This window comes from Amphiprion ocellaris, chromosome 12 (genome assembly GCF_022539595.1).
Source record: "Amphiprion ocellaris isolate individual 3 ecotype Okinawa chromosome 12, ASM2253959v1, whole genome shotgun sequence".
Taxonomy (NCBI): domain Eukaryota; kingdom Metazoa; phylum Chordata; class Actinopteri; family Pomacentridae; genus Amphiprion; species Amphiprion ocellaris.
The window spans coordinates 20,171,295-20,197,946 of NC_072777.1; the positions used below are offsets into that span (position 1 = coordinate 20,171,295).

Below are 26,652 nucleotides of genomic sequence, written 5' to 3' on the forward strand. Positions count from 1 at the left end.
GTGCCATGATGAAGAGATAATCATTGTTATTCACCTCATCTGTTCGTGGTCATAGTGTTATACCTGATCGGTATATACTAGTATAGTCCTGCTGATTTTCTCCCAGTTGCCATATTGTCTTTGTACTGTCCATGGTCAAACTTTTCAGCCATTCTTTGTGTTATTTTGTGATTCTCCATGTATGACTGCTGTCTGTTCCTGATTCATGTTTTTGGCTGAATATCGCTAAGTCTTTTTGCATCATGTACTTTAGGATTTTTGAAACGTCTCTCATTTTTGCCTTTTTGTCTACTCTGGGCTGGTTGCCTTGCTGACTGCCTGTATGTGTCTGAACCCTGCTTTGTTCATTAAACCTTGGATTTTGGACTCTCATGTTTTGTCTGATCCCTGCATTTGAGTCAGTTATTTGCCCCAGGCCAACACACACACACAATATCAGACATACAATACAATTTCCATTTTTATATGAAGTGAAATTGTGATTTTTCATTCAATTGAATTATGTATTTAGAGTTATATTGTATGTGCATTTAGAGTCATACTGCTAAAGTTGTTACCGTTTTGATTTTGGCATTTTCATATCTTCTTAAAGTAAAAATACAAAAAACAAGACTTTTCTCGTAGTGTAAGCATCACATACAATATTGGCATGCTCTGTGTTAAAGTTTTTTTTCCACTTGCTTAGGAGAAAAACTTGAAGATTCAAGAGATTAGATGAGTTAAGTGTTTTGCTTTCATATACTCTGTCTTCATGCACAGTGTTCGGTTGACACCAAAGACGATCTCCCTCATTGTGTGAATTATAATGTAGCATGTTCTGCTGTAAGAAAACATTTAAAAAGCAATTTTAGTTTCAGCCTTAATTGCCCTGATATTGTAACTAGCAATATCAAAAATTCTGACACCATACTTCATATGTATAGAATCACCAGTCAAATCTAATAAAACAATGCTTTATAAGTTTGGTGAGTTAACCCCAATTAAAGTTTAAAAAGCTTTCTTCCCTGACTGTTATACTTCTACTAGGCATGTGCACAGTTTGACAACACGGTGCCTGACTTAGTGCAACAACACGATTGACTGGATGTGTCCCAGCTGACTGCTACAAAGAAAATAATTGGCTCGTGAAGAGATAGGACATGCGTAATACAATACCATCTCTGCCGTTACGGAATTATCCAATAGACGTTAGATACAATATTTTGAAAGTGGTGAGTGTCACCTATGTTATGTCTGTGGTTACACTGAATACAGATGCATGATTGAAGCCAGTTAAGTGTTGTACCTCTGTTGCAGAGCAGGCAGACTGGGCTCCTGCAGCCTCAGCTGCTCAGCTGCAGTCTTTGTCTCCCTCAATGCTGCTAGCAACACAGCTCTCCTCTGGACCAAATCCTGCTTCTCTTCTCCCTCTTTCGTAATCTGGCTACTTCTTCGTCTTGGTCTCTGTTCCTTGATTCTTAAAACATTGTCAGGTTTCATTGTTTGAGCTTCCTCTCGTTGTGTCTTTGTGTAGTTCTCTCCTTCCAACCTACTCCTTTTAGGCTCCAGCGCCAACTCCTTTTCTGTCCCACTTGGCGTGGAATGCTCCTGTGTTCTGCTTTGCTGTGGAAAATTATTCCCAATTTTCATCAGACAACTCTCCACAGGATTCAGCTCCTCATGTTCCAGTATTTTTACCTTTTCCAGAAAAAAAAGCTCTTCCTCTCTTTGTTTTTTACTGGCCATCACCAACCTTTTCTCCATCTCCACAACATGCTTGGACACGGATTTCACCACATCCTGGCATGTCACATTTGTACCGTCCATGGTCAGAGTCATGCCCACTGCGTTTAAACTACCGTCAACACTATCAGATTGTTCCGCAGCAGCCTGCAACCTCTGCATTGCTGCCTGCCAAGAATGTCTCCCTTGTTCCCAGTTGGCCTCATTTTTCTGCCTGTTCGGGTCCTGGTTTGCCAGCAGGGTTGGGATCTCGGCCTTGACTTCTCTCACTGTGGCCAGGAAGCGATCCAGAGCCTCAGCAGCTGACTGAACTTTCCCCAGCTGCTGTCTGAGCTGCTTGAGATGATGGACACTGCAGTGGAGCGCCTGGCAGATGGGTGACAGGGACGTGGCTTCTGGCCCTTGTCTTTCCTCTTCAATGCTTTGTTCTGATAGCTTCCTGATTTCAGCCTGCAGTCTGTCATCTATCTCCTGGAAAACATCAATATTAATGTGCACCTGTTTCACTCTTTATATTATAACTGCTATTTTTTTAACACATATATATGTTGTACCCTTAAGTCAGATATCATTGTAGGATCTGCCAAGGTCAAAGGGGAGATGTCCACTGACTTTCTGATGATCTGGTTCAGTTTTTCTGTGATCAGTGTCTTCTGATCATCTGCAGACTCCATCAGGGCAGCAGTGTTCTCCAGAGATGACATTCTGCTCCAAACACAAAAGAAGAAGCAGAACTTAACAATTTTGGGCTTGGTGAAATGATATTGCACACTGATTTACTGCATTTTGGTAGGTTTACAAAAAATAACAATGCAGTTTACAATAAGTAGAATGCAGACACACAATCACATAGCCTGCTAAGTACCAAATAATCTGTTATAGCAATTATTATTTTGTGGTTTTAACCTAAATTTAAAAGCCTGAACAAGAATGGCAATTGCAAAGCAGTGACAGCTAGATTGTCTATACACAATATTGTACATCTACAGTATTTCTATAAATGCTCTGTATTTTAACCTTTGTATTGTATTTTAAACTAAAGTTTCATTCACTCCTTTCCGTTAATCTGACAGCCTCTGAATGTGTCAGCTTCATGTCTGAATGAGAATCCTGGTCACTGTTCAATAAATGCCCATTATCCAATATTTATACACTGCTTAATCCTCATTAGGATTGCAGGGGGCGGGAGTCTATCCCAGCTGACTTAGGGTGAAGGCAGGGGACACCCTGGACAGGTCACCAGTCTATCACAGGGCTACACATAGAGACATACAAGCACACCCACATTCGCAATTTAGAATCACCAATTAACCTCAGCATGTTTTAGAACTGTGGGAGGAAGCCAGAGCACCCAGAGAAATCCTACGCATGTACAGGGAGAACATGCAAACTCCATGCAGAGGTCCAGGTCGGAACATGAACGGAGGATCTTCTAGCTGCAAGGCGATGGTGCTAACCACCAAGACACTGTGCAGCCCCCTGTTCAATAAAAGTTCCAATGGAAATCTTAAAATGTCTTACCTGGTAACATGTTCGTATGACAACATGGCAACACAGCACAAGTCTGAACTGCACGTTCTCACATTAAAAACACACAAGTAAAGTGCTTCAAGTTATGTGAAGTGATTTAGGGAAGGTGTTTTCCACATTTGAGCACCAACAATGGTCCAAAAACATCACAGAGAGCAAAAGACACAGTTTGTGTGCCAAAATCACAATACACATTATTAATTTCCTTACAATTTCACATCTATTACCAACTGAATTGTCCTTGAAGATTTATTGCTATGAAGGTCAGAGTCTGTTTGTAGGAATCTTTCATCTAAAGAGCTATATGAGTGTCTGCAAAGTGAGAGAGTTGCACTCATTTACACACCTATAGCAGTAACTTCATTACTCATCTGAAATTATAAATTATCCCCAACACGGAGACAGGATCTTTTTAGTTGCTGTACTTAGTTACTTGAATAGTTTGATAAGCTGGTATTTAGATTTAGTCATTTGTTTATTATTTCGTTATTTTGCATCACTTGATGTACTGTCAAATGCCGTGTCTATGACAAATACCGTGGCTCTCTCCGTCACTGTGGTGGGTATATCTGAATGAAGTTATGAGGAACATGACCAGAAAAGTGATCTATGTCTGAATAACACAATGCAGTTACTTGATGAAGAGCAGTGTTACAGATCCCCTATCTTGAAAAGAGCTTATTTGAAATCACAAATCTCAGTATACTAAACACATACTGAAACAGCTTCTTGATTTCTTGTGAATAGATGTTAAAATGCTGAGGAGGTCTTTCTGTAACTAGAGCAAAGATTTACACATTGTTTTAATATAACATATTCTGAGACTGAATGACTAAATGGGAGCCAACCACGATGCAAAATGTGTGACATCTAGTTAATCTCATCAGCATATTTGTATTATACATCCTGTCAGTTCTCTTTCAAAAGGAATGTGGAGTAAAGCTGATCTGAGATATTCATCCATACCTCTCCAGTACTCCCTGTTCAGGAAGCTGCTCTTGCTGTGGTGGGACTGTCTCTGGGATGACGGTGAACTCAGCTTTCTGTTTTTTCTCCACAGTGTTGCTCCTGACAAGTGCCTGAGGGATGGGAGAGTTGAAGAGGCCAGTCCAGCAAAGAAAGGAGGGAAAGATGGAGTGGTGAGCCTATCCAATTACTTAGGATTAGTGCCCTACAGCTGGTGCTGTGGCTTGTACAGGTCAGGCACAGCCAGGAAAACGACTGAGTTTGTGTTAAGAAGGCTGCTTTAAATGCAACGTACAAAGTATTTTCTTTATACTACAAGCTATATCATAGGGTTTGTTTTACTATTCCACAGGAATGATAATGCAAAGCAAAGCCTGTGTCAAACCAAAAAATCAAAATTGCACAAGCACAATATTAAGCAAAGAAAACTAAAGAAAAACTAACACTTGTATACATAGAGCAAGGAGATGGAAACATGCACATTGATGCCTTTGGCTTTCTCTCAGAACTATCCAGAAGCATGGATGTCCAGGATTTTAGCTAAATAGGTTGCATCCAAGAATAGACTTCAAGTTAAAATACTTGTCATGTGTCTTGTAGTTTGGTTGCAGAGAAAAGATGTAGTCTGCTGTTAAATTGTCTCACTAGCCTAAATTATGATCTGCTGTACAGACACTTTTGCGAGCTATATTTAAACAGAAAATTTTAAATTGGTGTACGAAATGCAATGACATACTCTTCATACCTGTATATGCGATTGGGTTTGTTGACTGCTCTCTGTGATGTGCAGCAGACGAGCTTTAAGCAGCTGCTCTTCAGCTTTGAGTGAAGGCTTTTGATTTTTCTTTCCCACACAGCCTGTACTTTGACTAGGGTGGTGCTGAGCCTCTGCTGGGTCGTCTTGGACTTGCAGTTGGAGGATCTCACCATCACCATGAAGTTGTGCTGACACAGCAGTAACCAGCTCTTGCTGTTGGCTCTCCACACTTTGTTGCTGTGGGGGATTGTTGCTCGACTGTGTGTCGTCGGACATGTCAGTCGGCCTCAGCGGGGTGTTTGCCCCGAGCTGCCGTCCCCTGCTGAGATAAGAAATGTTTATCAGGGGGAAGTCAGGGGTAGTCAGTTAGAACCACGCGGTCCGACAGGAATCTAAATTAAGATTAATAGGCTGAGAGGATTACAGAGTGACAATGATTTTTTTAAAAAGCTGTCTGCTTCAATTAAATAATGTGGCTAGCGTAAAATTTCATCTGCTTCTGTAAACTCAAACTTAAGGATACCTTCTAAAGCAACAAACTTCTCCTACATTTCTGTCCAATTCAGCAAAATAAAATGACAAAAATTAAATCTGATGTTTTTCTGAACCCTCTGAACTCTGAAGCAGTTTCTCTGTTTTTGTTTTTTTTTTTTTGCTCCTGTCACATTTTTCCCTCACTGTAAGCTTATTTTTTTTTACCTACAATGTAAAGTTCTGCACCTCTTTGAAAATAGCACGCCATGGCTAGAAGGAGAGAGAATTCAGAAATGTCTTTTGTACAATATGACACACTTATGATGCCATATATCAGTTTTTTGATCATTTGTATTACAAAAAAAAAATCTGAAAATCTGGAACCAAATTGTACAACCAAATTGTTTAAATAAATTGAGCATGTAGCTAAAATATCAACTGAAAGTAACATCTGTTTGTGGAAAAAGATAAAGTGAAGAGTTTTCACAAAACAAAAGTCAACCTTTAATGGTAGGGTCAGTTCAATAACTTCCATAATCTTAAGATCTTGCTTGATGCAACAAAGAATGAAATAAGTTTTTGCATAGTATATGACATCTGTCAAAATAATAACTCTTCTCCTGTAAAAAAATTGGAAAAACACACTAAAAATGCAGTTGCAAAAAAATTCTTCAGTAAATTTTGTTCCCCTATAAAAACCCTAAGATTTACTAATAAACACAAATCTGAGTAAAAAGATTTAAAACTGAAGAAACAGCATGCATAGACGTTGCTTTACAGTTTCAACACATATATAAGGAATGCAGATCTTTGTTTCCCTCTTAACATTGTCTTACCCGTCAGCTGGGAGTGCTGTGTCACTGGGTTGCGTTTCCTGCACTTCATCTGACTCTATCAGCTGATCTGTAGCGAGGCTCAAAGATTTCCTTGGTGTCAGTGTTTCACACAGCTCTCTAAGTGATTCAACACCCTCCTCAACAGATGCATCTCCCTCAGTGACAGCCTGCAAGTAAGATGAACTTCTGAGAAATTGAAAACAAATATCTTCGATCTTCTGCCACACAGCTCCCACACAGCAGTCAGATGTTAATGCCATGTTACAGTTATGCAGGTACCTGATGCTGCAAAAAATCACGGTCAGTCTGGTCAGTAGCTTCACGGAAAGAGTTAGTATGCATTCCATACTGCACAACTGAAAATGTCGGCTTCCCTTCTCTGATCTTAGACCACAAGATGGGAACAAAGGCAGCCATTTCTCTGCGTACATCCTGAATGTGACACAAACAAGCAGAGACATACTTTGGGGAAATGTGTATGGAAGGTTTGTAAGGAATAAGTTAGTTATGTCACACTCAGATGATTTAAAGGTTTGTTAAAAATTAAATTTAGTTTGGACACAAAAAAAGATTATTCTCACAAATTTTAAGTAATTGAGTAAAACACAACCTGGAGGTATTTCACCCAGTACTATATACTTACACTATATCAAAATACATACCCTTGCCACAGTGAGTATGATGGCATATGTGTGTGTGTGTGTATATATATATATATATATATATATATATATATATATACATATATATACACACATATATGTATGTATATATATATATATATATATATATATATATATATATATATATATATATATATATATATATATATATACATACATACATACACACACACACACACACACACACACATATATATATGGTCTGTATTTAGCCTTTATATCACTCTTGTAGAGTGTCTTTTTTTTTTTTAAATCTGTTTTTGACAGTTGTGTTGTCTGTTCCTTTACTCGACTTTCAAGAAAGCCTCGCACAAGAACTCCTATGTGCCTAAACTGTCTGTTTATGTGTACAAATGACATATAAAAAAATCTTGAATCTTTAATCTTGAAATCTTTGCTTTACAATTATGGTGAAAGAACTGATGCAAAACAATGTTCATCACCCCATTAATATAGAAATATAAAGATTTAATGGGAAACAATTTAAAAAAAAAAAATCTATTTCTTTTTAAGTTCCACTTGGTAGAATCAAAATAATCAAGTTTTAGGTACTGATATTGGATTAAAATCGATGGTAAATCAGCAAAACAAAGACTTCTCTTAGGTGTGTCTTTGAACTCCTTTGGTGTTTGGTTGAAACTTTTATATTAAAACTCAGTGAAAACTTTGGATTATCCTTTGCTAATCGATTGATCAGTCTTTAATACACTCTGTGTCTAGTTTCTGTCATACCTCCCACTGCTTTCTGACTGAGTCAGAGAGGAGCATCAAGTCCTGGAGCTGGAGCCCAGAGCAGAAGGCCCCATAACCTTCAACAGCACCCAGGAACTCTTCAAGCATGGAAGGCTGCAGCATTTTTAAAGCTTTCTGCACAGAAAGACATACAGCTGGACAAACATGCACAAACTAAACTGGTAGCAACACAAAACACCACAGACCTGCAAAAAATGTGTCAAACTGTGATAATAAATTTCAGGTAAGTTTTAAGGTCTGGATGTTGCAGTGTGAAATGCAAAGCATGAACCCTCTTAACCCCAACTGCTTTCCGGGACTATTTTTTGCTCCTGTCACCTTTTTATTCACTGTGGACTCATTTTTAACAGCAATATTAAGTCTTGCGCCTAAATGGAAACAACACAGGTATTGCAGATTAGAAGTAAAGAGAACTCTAAAATAGACTCTGTGCAGTATGACATAGTTGTATGGCCATAAATAATTTAAAAATAGAAAAAAGCAGAATATTTTTGATTGGTTTTAAAACAAAACAAAAAAAACTGGAATGAACATGTACCACACTTTACGAAGTGCCGACAGCTAATACTGGGAAAAATGGTAAATGTGCATACCATAGCTACTGTACTTTACTACTTACATTTTTAATTATTTCCCACACTTTCTCCTCTCTGCTCTGTGTAAACACAACCTGCAGTTCAGCTGAATAGTCTCTGAATTTTTGTCAAATGATTGCTGTTCACAGCTGTGCCAGTTATGGCTTGCAAAGTGCAAACTTTTATGTTTTAGACAGAATACAATGCCCTTTATTTCTTTTTCCATTTTTAAATGAGACACGTAGAATAAAGTGACATTGTTGAAAATTAATTACTTTAAGCTTAAGTCTGGTTAAGTTTCACAAAAGAACAGCACATCGCAGATGAGTAATGAGTAAACACCATCAGGAAGTTAAAAATCAGACTATTCATTCTATTTTTTACAGTTCCTCATGTAAGTTCTCTGCCTTAATAGCACATCACAGATGATTAGTCGAAGGACCACTGGAAAATGAAAAATCCAATAATTTTTTCTGATATTTTTGTGAGCTAAAATGCATCTTTCAAACCTACCAGCAGGTTTTGGGGTTCAGAGGGTCAAACACAATCAAGCTTCTGTTTTAATCAAGCGACATGTTAAACTTGTTTTGAAATATTTTGAAAGTAAACCATCTATAAGGGTTAGTGACATATTTCCTATTCAATCCCTTAATATTTGAAACTGTACCTGTTTCTTCTTGACTTGTGATTCTGAAAACTCTTTGCCACCAAATAACTTGATCGCTTGCTGGATGCGTCCCTGCAGACGGGACCTGGCCTTCTCCAGCCTGCTCCTCGCCATCGACTGGGCTTTTGAATGAACTTCGCTGCGGACCATAACTGGAGGTTTATTACTCTGTGAAGTGTTTGGTTGCCCAGGTATGCTGGATTTGTGCTTGCTGCTGTGAGTTTGTGAGGGTGAAGAGCTTTCCTTTTCCTCTACCACTGAACTTGCTGCACATTTAGACCATACTGAACTTACTTGGAATTGAGGTCCATCAGGAGTTTGATTAGTAACAGATAGAGACTGATCATTTTCACTGAAACTTGAAGCTTGAGGATGCGAATTGGAAAATGACTGTGGCTGGATCAAAAGCTCAAATTCACCTTGTTCTGCAGCCTGAGCAAGATGAGAGTGAATGAATGAATGAGGTGTTGGTTCCTTCAAAGGCTGAGGCATCATTTGGATTACTATATGGGGTGTAACAATGTCTTTTTCATCTTGTGCTCTCATGTGCAGGGTCTTAGACCAACCCTGTAGACCTCTTGTCCTTTGTTGAGGTGTGTGAGATGGAATCCGAGGTGAAAGTTGATTTGGGTCTTGCGTTTGCAGTACAACATTCTCAGTCTGGTCTCCTTGTTTGGTTCTGGCCACAACTAAAAATCCAGTCTTTGGCTGTTTCGGTGTCTGGCATGCTGTTTTAAAAGGCGACTGATTATTAGGAAATTCACCAACTTGCTGCTTAAACCCAAGGGAACTAAACACTCCAAGAATCTCCTAGAAAAATGAAAAATATATAAATAGCATGATTATGAGTAACTGTTAAGTGACAAAAAGTTACCACAAACTGACATAACTCACCTGGCAGCGGGAGACTGCCTCTGAGATCCTGTGCTGCATGCGAGAGGTACTGAGGTGCTGTAGAGGAGAGGTTTTCTGTAGTCCTGCCACAAAGTCCTGCAGATCCTGATCCTCAGTTACAACCTGGTTCACTAGCTGCAAGCCTCGAGAAATCAGCACCTAGAAAGTGCAGTAGTTTGTATTGGTTATTCTGGACTGAATGCCTAATCTTTATTTATAAGGACTGACCAAAACCAAACATTAGCATAGCTCTACAACTTTGTAGGGCCCAGTTATACTTAATATTTGCCATTTGGTCTAACAAAAGGTCTAATTAAAAGGAACACAACATTTAGACTTGCTGACTTTGGTTGTAGAGGCCAGCGCTGAGTGTCCTCTGTGCATTTTCTCCTTTATGTGATTGTAACAGTCCAGGGCATCTGTGCTCCAGTGATCCAGCTCAGCCAGATGACCTTCCAGTTTGGAAGCAGCCCTCTGCAGCTCCCCACAGGTCTTCTCTGCTTCAGCAAGCATCTGCAATACAGATACAAGCAATTACACCGAACTCTGTCCTTTGTTTGCCATATTACAATTAACATAATAACATTTTAACTAACACAGGAGAAAAAAAAATTGCTATACTGGATTTACACATATTCATCTGTACACTGACTTGACTGGGAAAGGGTTTAATCAAAACAAAAAAGAAGAAATGAGTCATCTGCATCACAATGAGCACCTGTGGGAGAGTCTGCTGGAGTTTTTCTATGTGGCTTGCTTGGAAGTCTTGGGAAGCGCTGAGAGATGACACGTCCACTCCAATCATCTTTTTACTGAGTAACTAATAAACAGACACATAAAGATTTTTAAAATATTTTGTAGTTTGTGCTGCTGGTTTCTTTACTCTTCTTCAGCCATTTGAAACTTTGCTAACCTGTAGTTTCTCTCTGCTGGCCTTCAGTGGGGCTGAGGCCACCTCCAATGGCTGTCCCAAGAGACAGCCAGCCTCCTGGGTCAGTGAATGCACCATCTGAAGACATGAGGCACCAACACTGGGCTCTGATGACACCTCCTAAGAAAGAAATTCTTTATGAATGACAGTACTCATTGATGTATATTTGTCCTTTAATCTCTACATCTTTAGTAAATTACCTTCATTGTCATATTCAAAAGAAAATTAAAAAACTGAAAAAAGTCACATTTTCAGAAGACAAAAAACCACAGTGGTATTTAAAGAAGTCTTGCTGTTAACCGTCTGACCCTCAAAACAGACTGGAGAACTTTAAAGGCATTTTATCTTGAATAAAATCACCAAAAAGACATCATTTATCAGAGCCCAAAAAGGTACAGCAACAGAAAGAATGATTTGCAACTTTTCAGTGGTTCTTGAACTACTCATTTGTGACATACCATGATGTCAGCCAACTTCAAATTGTCATATTTCTTCAAAATCACTTTATTCTACACGTTTCATGTAAAAATTCACAAAAAAATAAGCTGTTTGCACCAGAATCTATAACAACTAAAAAATAAATATGCACTCCTTAGTACTACTCAAAAGTCTTTAGTGACCAACAGTCACACAACAAAATTTCTGAGACACAAAGCAGAGAGGAGACAAGTAAGGGAATAAATTAAAACTGTAACTAATAAAACACACAGTCACCATTTTTTTTCCAGTATTGGTAACACCTGTGGGCACTTGAAAAGAAAATGTTGTACATGTTGATTGGTTGGTTTTTCCAATTTCTGTAAAATAAATAATCAAAGAAATTGTTCTATCTTTGAGTAAAAGTGTGGCAGGAGCAAAAACATGCTGAGAAACTGCTTGGAGTCAGAGGGTTAATAGTTGAAAACCACCAATCCTGCCATGAAAAGTCTCTGAGGGAGGATTAGTAAGAACACTTACAAACATGGCCTTCTTAATGCATTCAGCCCACTGCATGTTGACCTTGCTGAGTTGCTCAGCCAGAGTGAAGCTGGTCGAAGTTTCTGTCACTTCAGTGAGAAAGTTCCCGGCCTCATTTAACTGGGCTTGACATGAAGTCCACTCAGTCATATCCTACAGCAGCCAAATCAAAAGAAAAAGAATCTGGTGCCTCAGTTTGTGATTATTGCAAGGTGATATACTTTAATGGAATAACTTTCACATTAAACATAGCTTGATGAGCTTAATGAAGGAATCTTCCAGAATTATTTATGGATAATATTCAAGACTTACCTGTGTTGACGCTGAAGAAGACTGAGCTTGTAAATGTGTGTTCTGTGCCAGCCATGCCTGTAGAGCAGTGAGGCACTTGTTGTAGGTCTCCCATGCAGACACCACTCTGTCCATCGTCCCTCTAGCAGTCACCACAGCCCGTGTGACCAAGTCAGCTTCGCTTTCTGCTTCCTTCACCTGACGAGCAACAAGCTGGGAACCTTCACCTGGGGAGTCAACAGTGTGTTAAAGTCATGTCTTCCCTTTTTTAACTAAACTCAGTGTGTACAGAGTTCATGACGAAGCAGACTGAGTGCTAACAGAAGTCTTGATAGCAATGTTTAGCTCATACCTAGTGCTGCTTTGCTGGTATAAGCGTACGCCCTCTCCTTCAGATTTTGGAGAGCATCCGACAGAATCAAAAGCAGACCTTGATGCTCAACTGTTTCCTAGACAACCAATTAACAAAGATAATCTTTTTTTGGTTAAGTTGAAAGATGACTTATAGGATCCGATAAATTGTACCATTTTTGCAACAAAATCCAAAGAGATAACTTTCTCTATTTTCAATATTCACATTGTTTTGTGTTGGAAACTGATGATTTTTATCTTGCTCTTTCAGATATGCACTCACATGCCAGTCCTGCAGAAGATCATGTATGGTCTCCTGAGACCTGTAGGGAGCTTTCCAGGACTGGACCTTAGCACTGACGTGTCTCAGGAGGTCCAGTACAGTGTGTCGGGATTCCTGGTATTCCAGCTTGATCCCTTGGTATTTGGCTGTGACTCGGATGTTGGTTAAACTGTTTTCAAATAAGGAAGGTGTTATTGCATTATTTCATTATTTTATTGTAACCAAACTGCTACTAACTACATCTAAAACACAGTACTTAAAGATATATGGCTTTAAATGTGCCCATGACAATGCTGGCCTTTATATAATTCAGTAATTGCAGGAGTTGAACAATTATGTTACATACCGTTTTTTTATCTCATCAAACTTTTCAGGTGGTACTATTGCATCCCCTGAGTCATCCATGTTGTGGTAAGTATCAAGGATATTAATGTAATGACTCATGTCCTTATTTAAAGTCTGAAAATAGAGCAAACAAGATTATAAGCACAAAAACTTATGACATTAAGCTTAAGTCTTCAACCTATTAGTATGTCCAAATCTTCTGGAGGTGGTTTTATTGTTGTGGCTGTTCAGTATTTGTCGCTTCTGAGTTGTTTAAGGGTTTCATACACTTGTCTACTTTTGATTTTTGGCATAGGAAAGATCAAATGTGTTATGTAGCTTCAAAACAAAAATAACCTTCAGGGTGTCTTGTTGTGCTCTTGCTTCTTTAGCAGCATCTGCATCATCTTTCACTTTTCCTTTCTCTTCCTTTAGCTCTGCCTCTGCACGCTGCAGCCACACAACGACCGAGTCCAAAGGAGGAGGAAGACTCACGTCTAGGTCTGTTTTACACCTCTGCAGCTGAAGATTGACACATACATAAACAATAAGTCATTTTCCATAAGAAAAGGAAAATGCATATTGCATAATGATGAAAAATGTTGTTACAAATGCACAAACAAAAACAAAACATATAAAAGAAAAACAGCGTCTACAGTGCAATAAGACATTAAGGCAAAAGTAACTAAATCCCTGAGCATGACCCTGCTGCTTATTACATATATTTCCTAACCTCTTCCTCCAGACGGTCCCATGCAGTCTTAAGAATATGCTGGTGTTGGTTCAGCCCAGGGCAGCGTCTTATGGCAGAAAAGAGGGTCATCACTGGCCTCCTTTGTTCAGTAAAGGAGCCTGCAAGGCTCTGAAACACCTGGTGAACCAAATACAAGAACAACTTTTAATCACTCTACAACGACACAAAATGTTCACACTGATGTCAATAAATGTTTTCTTCATTCTATTGTTCGCCTTACTTGATATTTTTCTGCATAGCTTGATTTCTCTGCAGCTGTCCATGCTTCTGACAGTTCCTCATAGGCTTGCTGCAGCCAGGAAGTCACCTCCTGTGCTCGCTCACTTGGTGAAACCTAAATGTTCACAATCAGTGCTATTAGGAATTGTTATTAGAGTGTGGGATAAATAACGGTGTGAAAGCTGCACATGAAAGTTGCAGGTGCCACACTCAGATAGACCTAACAGGTATTCTGAACTATCTCAGGAAGAATAATGTTAAAGATTTTCTGCATGTTGGAGTCAGAAAGTTAATTAAAGACACCAACTGACAGAGAGACTTGAAAAAAGTGATAAAGAATGAAGCTACTCCATGTGTACCTGGCGCAACGGTGACATAGCAATTGCTGGAGTGATGTGAGGATGCAAATTCACAGGTGAGAGAAAAGAGGTCTGGACCAGAGGAAACAGCTACACCACCACATCACAGCAGGAAAAAGAGTTGGAGAAAGAGGGAAGAACATAGAAGTGAAGATGGTTGACATGCAGGAAGTTGTAGAAGATCAAACAGGGAAACAGCAGGTCCTAAATGAGCATTAATCATCCAACTAGTTATACAGCGAGTTCAATCATACTGTGGATTTATTGTTGTAGAAATATATTTCAGTGAAAACAACGGGCTTGCAGGGCTAATTAGTTTCTTGGTGTTTTTCACAGCTATAAAGGGTCTCAAAAATAAAAAGTCTTGAGTCTTGAATCAATGAAGGACACTATGACAGTAGTATAAGCCTTAAAGATTTGTACCTCAAAGTTACTATGTAGTTATTGAAAATCAATAAAGCAGACTGCCCTTGATTACTACTTACTCAGTCATCTGTGTATTTTATTGGATTCTTCTTGTCAAATATCTCACTAACAGAACTGCTGTGAGTTTGACAGGAACAAAGTCTCTTGTATGTAGTAGGCGTGAAGTAACTGTGAATTGAAATGAAGAATTGTTCGATTACTTACATGTAGGTGGTCATCAGGTGCAGGCATGTCATTGGAGTACTGCAGAAACTGGGCAACATAAGTCATAATGGACTTTTCTTCAGGGTCTTTAACATCAACATCTGGGATGAAAGAAAAAAGAATGACTAGAACTGTTCACCATGGCAGAGCTTACTCCCAGTTAAATGCCACTAAGCAAAACTAGTATTGCTGTTGTTCCTCAAGAATGGGATGTATTAGTAAAAACTGAAATATATTGTAAAGTGCTAATTTAAAGGTAGTAATATCTGAACTGTTTATTTATTCTAATTTGTATTTTCTTTCATATACAAGACTCAATGTAGCATTTTTGGCAACTAGAGAATCAAAGTATAGGGTTTCAAAAGCAAATTGTTATCTTTTAGGATGATTAATATGGTTGACTATAAATATAACATTTTAGTGAAACGTCATGCAAGACAACATCAGCCTCACCCTGGGGCTCCAGCAGGCGGGGGATGTGGAGCTCCCGCTCAGCCAGCTGAAACGCTTCTTCCAGGTTCTCCTGGTTGCTTCTGGATGGAACCAGTGAGAGATCGACTAGCTGTGGTCTGAGTGAACACAGGATGGCCAAAAAGGCCTCCCCACTTCTCCAGCTTGATTTAAAGTCCCTCACACTGACAGAACAATGAACTCTGGAAAGACAGACAGACAGACACAGCAAATAAGAAAGACAAAAGTTACTTAGAGTCAAGAGTATCAGTTACGTCTTGATCATGATTTTCACTAAAGCACATGACAACTAAGACAAAGTGAAAAATCCACAAACACGGGTCTTGAATCTAAACATTGATTTCAAGCCTTTGTTCTAAACATGAAAATATATGTATTTAAGAACCCTACTTTTGGCATTGGTCCCTGACCCACATGAGCAGGGCCTTCTTGGCAGATATGCGGAAGCGTCGGTGGAGCGGCGACGTCCGGCCTGAAGGGACTGGACTAGCTGGGACAGGGCTGCCAGACCAGGAGTCCAGGCTGGACAGAGAGTCGAGGGAGGAATGACGAGAACTGAAGGACAGAGCACTGGCCAGCTCCTCAATCTGAAACAGACAGACATAGTTAAATAACTTATTGAACATCAAATTATCAGTATCCTCATAATGTTTTTCAACTATAAAATTTGACAAAAAGTTGGAATCAGTGCATTTAGCAGTAGTAACAGTAGGTAAGGCATTAGTATTGTATAGTACACTGGTACGCACATGACAGTGGAGAATGATGGTCCATATGAGGCCGAGGATGATGGACGGCCGCCCATCTATGATATCTGGGATGTTTATGTTCACCAGTTTAATCTATACCAAACAACCATGACGAAAGTGTCAAATACACTCCAGATCCACATGTTATACTGCAGTTTTTGTCTAGTGTGTAAACTTACAGACTTTTTCTTGAGAAAGTTCAGTGCTGTCTCAATGTTGGCCCTCTGCTGGAAAACCCCACGGCCCCTTTGTCTTTTCTATGAAGGCAGTTTGCAAAAATCAGCTTTATAGCATTGACAACATTCATTTCAGCATGCTTTTTTTCTGTTTTGGCTTTTTTACACTCTTACTGCTCCTCTACTGATTACTTATAGGGCTCTTGGAAACAGTTCAACTCAACGATGTCAAACACGTCAACTCACCATCGACAGACCACTCATCACCTCTAACAGGTCAAGCAGCTGTGACCCATCTCTGAGGTCAGAAAACAGGTCTGACACAAATGAGGGAGGGCATCTCTGTAACAATGCAGAAAATCAAGTCTTAAATGTATTAGTCCACTAACACAATATGATAAAATAAATGGGAGGGGAGCTCATGTGAAAACTGTTATCCATCATAGATTTTACTAATTACATGGAAAGTCTGCAAGGACAGTTGGTTTTATCCACAGTCTAAAGCTGTATTTCCAAATGTGCAATAAGTAAGTAAGTAAAATTTATTTATATAGCACCTTTCACAGGTATAAAATCACAAGGTGCTTTACAACAATAATAAAACAAGGATAAAAACGAAAACAATAATGTTCAATGTATTAAACTGTTAAAACAGGGGAGCAGCAGCTAAAATAAAGTGCATCCAAAGAATAAATAAATTAAAGCAGTTACAGGGCAACAAAAGGCCCGTTGGAATAAAAACATTTTCAGCTGCCTCATAAAAGCAGAGCAATAAGACTCATTGTATGATAAATAATTGTATCATTTCTGAGTAACTGCAGTTGTTTAAGTGAACAAGTAGTGTTGCTACTAAAACACAAACTGGAAAATCTGTGACCATATAAATAAAACTGAGTTTGCAGTCAGCCTATTTGGTTGAACATGAATATGAAATCACCATCTCTCTGCAAAGAGCAGTTGAAAAAAATTGTTTCTGAAGAATGGCAATACATCTTTCCAGACATTTGGTATCCTCCAGGCAGAGGAGGACTGAGTCTGTCATCAGAAATAAAGTGGACACATGAATTATTGACAAAATAAAAGACAGGAATTCCAATAATGAACGTACTGACTTTTGTTGCACTGAGCTCTTACTATGGAACAGTGTTTTAATATAGTACATCTGAACTGTTAGGTTTTAACTTTACATAAAGCAAACACTACTGTTCAACAAAGAAGTAATGCAGTTATCATAAGGCGATACAATTTAGAATCATTTGACATTTAAATGATGTTGCACAGGGGTGTACTCACTTCTGCTGTATATTCTACTTTCTGAACCAAAGTAAGCTCAAGTGCAATAGTAAGCACCGAGCGTTAAAAAATGTAGTGGTATATACACTGATACCAACATTTATTGGCCCATAAATGTTGATATACTTGTATGTCTGGACAATTTGAGAAATTGAACAATTTCTTAATACCTTAAATAATAACCTTAATAAATACACCCCACAGTTCACAGGGGCAAGCCCACAATTATTATATTGAATGTATCTATTAAAAAAACAGTTTGGTTCAGTTCTGGTTCAGAGCTTCAGACCAAGTCACAACAGTAAGATAAGATAAGATAAACTTTATTGATCCCACAGTGGGGAAAGTTCACTGTTACAGCAGCTCCAAGGAGAAAAAAAAAATAGTATAAAGCCCTATTGACATAATGGAGGAAGTACCTGCATTTTGGGGTTGTCAGTGGCATCAGAGGGGTGTAACAGATGGCATGTTATGAACGAATGATTTGGAGTTAAAGCACAATCACATGGGCATGAAGGTATGAAGAAGTGTCTCGGTTCAGATTACATGCTGTTCTGCTCCACTGAAGCACTATTTATACTTCAGGTCCATGTCAGCAGCTCATGGTCTCTTTCCAGCATGAGCTGCTTCGCTGCTGTCTGACCAGTGAGTCAGCATGTTACACTCCACAGCTCGCTTCATATCATTTACGGCTCAACCACAGCATGACGTCACACACAATAGCACTCTCTATGTTCTTGGAAACGTTTCACATGTTACCACTCATTCTTTGATTATTACTGGAATCATTTGATGGCTAAAATACAAAAGTGTTTAAAGAAAAGATGTTAATCTGCACTTTTGATTGTGCTACATCAATATTTCTTTTTTAATTTTTTACAAAACAAAATATGCTCAAAGTAGTTTATATGTTTAGGTGAAAGAGTAATGCAGTATATCACAGTTCTATTCTTACATCTGTAACATGTGATGCTGCAAATTGCAAGTTTGCAACCATTAAATTTCATGTAGCATTTTCACATTAGTTCCTTTCTGCAGTATTTCTCTGGCTTCTTTCCACCATACTCTGAAATCCCCAAATGTCATCCTCCAAAACATAGATTTTTCAATTGATACCTATATTTACACCTCATTGGGGAGGACCTGCAGCATTTATTTGGAAAACAATCAGCTTTTTGAAATTACCCTGAGCAGAAATATCACTTTGACAAGCATGAAAGAGATAAAACTCCAATTTACAACTCTTCATATGCGGTAGTTTTCATCCAAATGAGTTGCCTTCAGTTTGCTGTTCCTTTCAATACATTAAATAAACTAACATCCCAAACACAATCAAATGTAGTTAGTCATCTTACACGCATCACACAAATTTGGCAACATACCTTAGCAAGTTGAGCATTTATCCAATTGGTGAAAGTCCTTTTCTGAATCTGTTCATGCTCCACTGTCGGGGAAAGAAAGAAACAGTTTATAAACAAACAAGGTGTATTCTATATTTGGGAGTTTCTGATTTCATAGCACATCACAGTTCTGAAGTACTAGATGCTAAAAAAGATACAAATATTACAAAAGGAAATTCATTTATGCAAAAGCTCCACTCACAAGCTGCTTAAAAAAAAATTTAAATTGGCAAAGCACTAAACCTAAAGCTGTTGTTTTTATGTGAACTGTCAGTTGCACTTCCAGCTGGACTAAACACCACCAGTTAGTGCAATAAAGACAGAACACTTTATCAAATACAAGACAGTATATTTTTCCAAACAACTTGTGTATACCTTCAGTGTTCATGACTGGATCATGCTGCTGTGAAGATAACTGCAGTGCAAGAATTGATGTGGATTGTGGGTAAATGTAGGTCATGAACTACTCACCAACATCAGAAAACCGAACAACTTTTCGACCTTCCATTCTGATAACCAATAGTCAGTAAATACATGCACAATGATTAAGAACAGCGTCAACCAAGCCAGAAAACTTCTCTCTTTCTGCCCCCTGGACTACCCTGGAGTGAAAGCTGCTTCTTTAAGCTAAAGTGAGGCTAAGGGCTAGGATCTGACTCCAAGACGGGATGGCTTCCAAGACAGTGCAGACATAGATACTGAGGCACGCGCACACGCGCACACACACACACACACACACTCACACTCACACTCACACTCACACTCACACTCACACTCACACTCACACTCACACACACACACACACACACACACACACACACACACACACACACACACACACACTCACACTCACACTCACACTCACACTCACACTCACACTCACACTCACACTCACACTCACACACACACACACACACACACACACACACACACAGAGTCAGACTCAGTCATAATGAATTCCCAGACAGACTTATGCAAACAGACAGGGGTACTAGAGCACATCCTGAGCCCCTGCTGCCAAAATATGAACTTTTTACTATATACAACATTAGAAGTCCTTTCAGCGAGTAATATGATGGAAAGTTTAACAGCCAACATTGTAAATTGGCTGTCTGGTTGTTTCAGCTGTAAATGTTCTTTATTGGCAGGGTAAATGGAGCCAGAGATCACCTAGTAGTGCATGAATTATATGAGTGTGTCCAACTTAAAAAGACGAATGATGCTTGTAATTAAATGATTTTGTCACTTTCGTGCATCTTTAATCACTACTTTCTGTGCAGTGTCAGTTCTCTAGTGCCTTAGTTCAGGCATGTTCTGAGTTTGTGCTGCTATTAAACCCAAACTGCTGAATGGCACAGTTGTGTCTCTTTGTAGCAGATGAAATTTAGATTACAAACAGGCTAAAAGGAAATTGATATGTTTCTCTGAGGGAGTCAGAATAACTTTCCAGAGATTCCCTTGTTATTATCAAATTTGACTATGAAACTGAGTCACTGATTCTGCTGTTTGTTTAAGAGCCTGCCAAGGCAGGCAACACCTACGCTTATTATTCACTTGACTCCACCCAGTTCACCTGGCATTCACAGTACAAACACTTCAAACTGTGTTTTCCTGCTCTCAGTCCATTGTAAGATTGGCAGCAGTAAAGCATGTTTCTTCAGATCAAATTACAATCATCATGCAGCAATAGATGTTTACAAGTAGTCAAACAAACAGAATACACATATAATTCAAAGTGTCCCTCCACTCAGAAATTAATTTTGGTTATTGTCACTTTTCTGGGCCTTCACTGACTTTCACTATGCAAAATAATGGATGTTCAGAGTTCAATGCTTTAAGACTCTTTTCAAGTTCTTCTGATGAAGGTGAAGACTTGAGTCTGTGCCAGCCTAAAACCAGAGGCTACTGTGTGTATCTGTAAGCAAGATTTATCACATTGCAGCTAGTTCGGAAGCCAAACCTAGTTCAACATGCAATCTTCCCTGAAGGAGGAGGAATTCATTAGATTCATTTTTATCAAGGTAACTGAATCGTTTTTAGAAGAAAAAAACTTATCAGATGCAAACTATAATTCAAACTCAGGTAATTTGACCATCTTCAAGTATGCCTAGAGGGGACATTTAATGCATTGAAAGTACACTCACTGGCCACTTTATTAGGTGCACCCTGCTAGTAAAAGGTTGGATCCCTTTTTGTTCTCAGAACTGCCTTAATTCTTCGTGCCATACTTTCAACAAGGTGTTGGAAACATTTCCCAGAGATTTTGGCAGCACATTTGTCGGCTGCACATCCATAATGCCAATCTCCCGTTCAACCACATCCCAAAGTTGCTCTATTGGATTGAGATCTGGTGACTGTGGAGGCCATTGTAGTACAGTGAACTCGTTGTCACGTTCAAGAAACCAGTTTGAGATGATTTGAGATTTGTGACATGGTTCATTATCCTGCTGGAAGTAGAATCAGAAGATGGTACACTGTGGTCACAAAGAGATGGACATGGTTAGCAACAATACTCAGGTAGGCTGATGCTCAATTGGTACTAAGGGGCCCAAAGTGTGCCAAGAAAATATCCCCCACACCATTACACCACCACTGGCAGCCTGAATCATTGATACAAAGCAGGATGGATCCATGATTTCATGTTGTTTACGCCACATTCTGACCATCTGAATGTTGTAGATGAAATGGAGACTCATGAGACCAGGCAACGTTTTTCCAATCTTCTATTATTCAACTTTGGTGAGCCTTTGCAAACTGCAGCCTCATTTCCTGTTCTTAGCTAACAGGAGTGGCATCCAGTGTGGTCTTCTGCTGCTATAGCCCATCTTCTTCAAGGATGGACGTGTTGTGCGTTCAGAGACGGCATTCTGCATTCCTTGGTTCTAACAAGTGGTTATTTGAGTTACTGTTGCCTTCCTATCATCTCCAACTGTTCTGCCCATTCTCCTCTGACCTCTCACATCCACAAGGCATTATTGTCCACACAGCTGTCGCTCACTGAATATTTTTTCTTTTTCAGACCATTCTCTGTAAACCCGAGAGATGGTTGTGCATGAAAATCCCAGTAGATCAGCAGTTTCTGAAATACTCAGACCAGTCCGTCTGGCACCAACAATCATGCCACGTTCAAAGTCACTTAAATCCTCTTTCTTCCCCATTGTGATGATCGGCTTGAACTTCAGCAAGTTGTCTTGACCACGTCTACATGAATAAATGGACTGAGTTGCGACCATGTGATTGGCTGATTAGCTATTTGTGTTAACAAGCAATTGAACAGAAGTACCTAAGAAAGTGGCCAGTGAGTGTATGTTTTAGATGATTTTCTTTTTATTTGTACTTATATATAAATATTCACATGTGAATTACTTTATTTTGAGGCATTTTGTCTTTATAGCAGTCATGGGAACACATATAATAAGGCTCTAGCTGGCTGAGAACTGAACCAGCCACTCACTGTTGATGGCATTTGCGCCTTTGTGATATGCACCGTAAACACTTGCTTATCAGGTCACACCTATGAATTACTACTACTACTACTACTACTTCGGCACTTGAAAGTGTGTGTTTTGGCGCATTCTCACAACTAGTTATGTCAGATATACCCTGATACACAGAACAATAGTTCTGTGTATAAGGGTATATCTGTTTTAACCAGTTTGTTTGTTTTTAATGTTTGAATACAAAACTAGTACTGGGCATGAAACAGGTTAAATACACAGTTTTGTAAATACATAATAGACATGTTATGTTATATATTATACAGTATATACGTAGAATATACAAAAAGGCTTTGTTTGCTTTTGATATGTGCACCACTACAGAGCCAGAACATTAGGCTGTAAATTTTCATTAATACAAGAAGGCAAGATATGATATAAATAAATGAATACATATTTGAGAGAAGAAAACTGAGAGAACTAATCCGTTTCAATTCCAAAATATATGAACAGTCAAAAAATAATTGTAACTCTCACTGTAATTTGGAAATGACTGTAATCTCATTTACATGTGGGACACTGTAGTTATGCTGTGTGCCATAACAGAATTTGTTTGATGATCAAACTTAAGAACAATAACTGGGATTAAAAATCAGTTTGACTTGTTATATAAACATTTTAGGTTTTTCCAATACAGAACAATAAAACTGTTTATGGTCTCTTTAAAAAAAAAAAAATTATTGTATGATATTGCTAGCAACGCAAATGACAGTGACTAAACAAAAATAAAGAGCAGAATTGGATTTTCTAATTCAACAGTGCAAACAATGAACAATGCAGCTACAAAAACGCTTTTTAATTAAAACCTATGTGGTGAACGGAGTGCAAGTTCCATCTTCTACATGTGTTTGCTGTTTAAATGTATTTTCCACCCACAGGAAACAGCAAGCAAATAACCTCAGTGCAAAATAAAACTGACAGCAGGATGACAATACAAAAATAGACTGACCTTGGAGGACCATGTGCACATTGTCGATGTCCAATGGAATGCCTCCATCGTCTTCTTCAGCTCCACCTGAAGCCATGTAGCCTCTGACCACAGCACAAAATGAACCTCAGGAAGGTTCAGAAGACACAGATTAGTAAATCATCTACTTAAAAGAAAATCACAATAGCCAAAAACTGAACTGCAGTGTTTTATTGTCCAAAACACCTCCACTGCATGATTAGTCATGTCAGGAATACACTGATCCACACCCTTTCATTACCAGTGACACACACAGTTGCAAGCACACACATGCAAACAGTCAAATGAAAAGCTCAGATAGGACGACTAACTGCTGTATGGAAAGAACGAGTAACCCACTGATATAATGTGGACATACAAAAATAGACGACCTGGTCACAAATCTTCAACATACCTGTAGCAGGGCTGCAGTCACCACAGACAGTTACTGTAGTGCATATTACAATGAAGAGCCCAGAGAAGTGTAAAAGTCTGCAATAAATCTCCTCAGCTGTGTCCTTTGAAAGTGGCCCAACTCCACAGTGATTCAAAGTGTTGACTGCCTTCAAATAGCACTTGGTCTTTAGTTGCTCATAAATGAAACAAGGTGCCCCTTGCGTATTGGAGCACGAGGAAAGAAAAAAGTGGAAAGTCCCGCCCTTGCTGACTGCAGGTCCAAATCATTCATGCTCATGCAGGCTCTCAGACAAACTTAGTACCCTTTGTCTAAAAAGCAGTCATATATCGGCAAACGTACGAGACAACTTCTTAGTTTTTTAGCTTTGATTGCAAAAGCAAATCCTTGTCTTTCCGGAAGCAAAAGTGTAATTTAGTGTCCTTTTTGTTTCCTTTCTTTCGATTTGTCTGTGCATTAACACAGTAATAAAACAGCAGGGTAACAAGGTTCGTGTAAGGGGTCATTCAAGCTCATCATTCTCCAATACACAGTACTAAATTAAAATCTCTTATCAGTTAACGTGTTTAGCTGTTTCACCTGAAGGGAAAGTAGGTGCTTTAAACAGTGCATGTTACACAATGCCCGTCTATCCTTGAGAGCAGTGCCAGTGTTTTATTTGTTGTTTCACTATGGTGAGCAGACAGCACTGGTGGACAGTCTATGTAGCACAAAGCAACTGCAGCCTCCCGTCAGATTCCACCTCTGCAATGGTAGCAGCAAAACAACAAACTAAATAAAAGCAGTGCAGCCTGTGAAATGTTGTATTTGTCTTTCCCAAGTTAAAAGCAGAGAAAATGCACTGTGTGTGACTGAAACTGGAAGTGAGAAAGGGTGTTTTCCCACTAAAAGGTTATTTTAGTGTATGTCTTCAGAGTTTAGGGAATACAGATTATTAGAGTAAAAGAATCTGTCAGCAGCATGAACAAGTAAATGACTATCATCAAATTCTGACGCTTTTACCATTTTGACTTATCAAAGCACAAACATGCCACCAGAGCAACTATTAAAACAATTAAAGCTGCAAGCAGCGTTGAACGGGTCCTCGCATCCTTGCTGGTCGGCGAATCCAAGCATGTCCACCAGGTGGCGCTGCGACCGATAGTGTATTTTTGCCAATGGATGTGGTGAGTGTTGGACTCTGATCACACTAAAGTTTCAGGCAGATTGGAGCATGTACAGGGTAGAAATGAAACACTTCCTGTCCATCCACCAGGTGGCGCTATCACTGGGACTGTATATTGGTCTATGGAATCCATCAAGGTTGGACTGTGATCACACGTAAAATTTCAGACAGATTGGAACACGTACAGGCTAGTTATACAGCATTTCAGGTCCATCCAATAGGTGGCGCTATCACTCTGACTGTGTATTGGTCTATGGATGTCTTCAAAGCTGGACTCTGATCACATATATAAAGTTTTAGGCAGATTGGAGCATGCAGAGGATAGTTACACAGCAGTTGCTGTTTCATGGCGAAGCATCAAAACTGTGGAGGCTGCCATGACCACGCCCTCAAACTTATAATGACAACTTTGATAAATTTTGATCACAAATACCTGTTGTACATACTGGTAAAATTTCAGGTCTGTTGGAGTCTTGAAAATGACAAAAATCACCAAAATTCTCACAATTAATCCAAAATGGCGGACTTCCTGTTGGGCTTAGGGTAGGGGTGGGCAAACTTTTTGGCTCAGGGGCCACATTGAGTTTTGAAATTCGACAGACGGGCCAGGCCAGCATCAGATGGATGGAAATTGTGCAAACTAATATGAATTACATGTTAAAGACATCACTGACAAAGTAAAGAATACTCACATTCAGTTTCAGTGGGAACAGTGTTGTTGGTCAGCCTTTTTTCCCCCCAAACTTAACCAGCAGACATGAGAGTGGCAAAGCAAGTCCTGGTGATCAGCATCAGTTTCTTCAAGAAACTTAATGAACTAACGATGCTGAAGCCCTCTCGCTTGTATAAAGTTAACGAGTTTTACGACTGGCTTCACGACATGATCAAGATGCAAAACAGACTTACAGAGCGCTTCCTGATGGATTATGCAGTGGAGGAAAATCACATCCAGCTCAGGGTTTTCCTCCTTCACCTTATCCTGGATTCTTTTCAGCAGCTCGATGTTTTTTCCTGTCAAGTTTGGCGATCCATCCGTAGTGACATTGGCGAGTTTACACCAAGGCAGCTTCAGCCTCCCGATGACCCCAGACACCCTGTTCTACAAGTCCTCTGCTCCTGTTTTCCCCTTCATGGATTCCATGGTCAAAAATTCCTCCGTTGTCTCAAAGTTGTCATTAATCCCTCTAATAAAAATTAAAAGCTGAGCAGTGTCTTTTATGTCATTACTTTCGTCCAGTGCTAATGAATATAACTTGAAGGACTCCGCTTTTTAACTTCAGTGAGCTGGCTAAGTCTTCGTCTATTCGTTCAACACGGCGAGTAACTGTCCTGCGTGATAAACTATTTTTTTCAAGTCTGTTTCTTCTCTCTGGACACAGGAAACCTGCTGTCTCTACCGTGCATTCTTTCAAAAGCTCCCCTTCGGAGTAAGGCTTACTAGCCTTTGCTATTTTGAATGCTAGCAAATAACTTGCCTTCGTGCTTGACTCTTGAATCGTAGTTTGTCGAAAAAAAGTATCTTGCTGAGTCTGTAAACTGGCTGCTAACCTCTGAGCCGTAGCTGTCCGTTCTTGTGCTGACTGG

General features: G+C 39.2%; 1 protein-coding gene across 11 annotated transcripts in view; it reads right to left on the reverse strand.

Annotated features, from left to right (window-relative positions):
- LOC111589009 (nesprin-2) overlaps positions 1 to 24,078 on the reverse strand; it is a 110,448-nt gene extending 86,370 nt beyond the window's left edge. For 3 of the 11 annotated variants that reach the window (XM_035943614.2, XM_035943610.2, XM_035943608.2), the window contains exons 1-30: positions 23,904 to 24,077; positions 23,492 to 23,596; positions 19,028 to 19,089; positions 16,599 to 16,694; positions 16,356 to 16,433; positions 16,177 to 16,269; positions 15,818 to 16,014; positions 15,410 to 15,609; positions 14,957 to 15,057; positions 14,327 to 14,416; positions 13,969 to 14,082; positions 13,728 to 13,865; positions 13,352 to 13,516; positions 13,017 to 13,129; positions 12,671 to 12,839; positions 12,389 to 12,485; positions 12,058 to 12,263; positions 11,746 to 11,898; positions 10,771 to 10,908; positions 10,576 to 10,677; positions 10,203 to 10,370; positions 9,858 to 10,016; positions 8,964 to 9,773; positions 7,701 to 7,835; positions 6,565 to 6,717; positions 6,286 to 6,452; positions 4,964 to 5,297; positions 4,219 to 4,331; positions 2,277 to 2,427; positions 1,286 to 2,193 (exon numbers count right to left, since the gene is read on the reverse strand). In XM_035943614.2, the coding sequence (XP_035799507.2) occupies positions 1,286 to 2,193; positions 2,277 to 2,427; positions 4,219 to 4,331; positions 4,964 to 5,297; positions 6,286 to 6,452; positions 6,565 to 6,717; positions 7,701 to 7,835; positions 8,964 to 9,773; positions 9,858 to 10,016; positions 10,203 to 10,370; positions 10,576 to 10,677; positions 10,771 to 10,908; positions 11,746 to 11,898; positions 12,058 to 12,263; positions 12,389 to 12,485; positions 12,671 to 12,839; positions 13,017 to 13,129; positions 13,352 to 13,516; positions 13,728 to 13,865; positions 13,969 to 14,082; positions 14,327 to 14,416; positions 14,957 to 15,057; positions 15,410 to 15,609; positions 15,818 to 16,014; positions 16,177 to 16,269; positions 16,356 to 16,433; positions 16,599 to 16,694; positions 19,028 to 19,089; positions 23,492 to 23,567 (5,486 nt within the window). In that variant the 5' untranslated portion in view covers positions 23,568 to 23,596; positions 23,904 to 24,077. Of the gene's footprint in view, positions 1 to 1,285; positions 2,194 to 2,276; positions 2,428 to 4,218; positions 4,332 to 4,963; positions 5,298 to 6,285; positions 6,453 to 6,564; positions 6,718 to 7,700; positions 7,836 to 8,963; positions 9,774 to 9,857; positions 10,017 to 10,202; positions 10,371 to 10,575; positions 10,678 to 10,770; positions 10,909 to 11,745; positions 11,899 to 12,057; positions 12,264 to 12,388; positions 12,486 to 12,670; positions 12,840 to 13,016; positions 13,130 to 13,351; positions 13,517 to 13,727; positions 13,866 to 13,968; positions 14,083 to 14,326; positions 14,417 to 14,956; positions 15,058 to 15,409; positions 15,610 to 15,817; positions 16,015 to 16,176; positions 16,270 to 16,355; positions 16,434 to 16,598; positions 16,695 to 19,027; positions 19,090 to 19,516; positions 19,639 to 23,491; positions 23,597 to 23,903 lie in introns of those variants that run through there. The other 8 variants (XM_035943611.2, XM_055015854.1, XM_055015853.1 and 5 more) reach the window with 7 other exon arrangements.
- Positions 24,079 to 26,652: the final 2,574 nt, after the last annotated feature.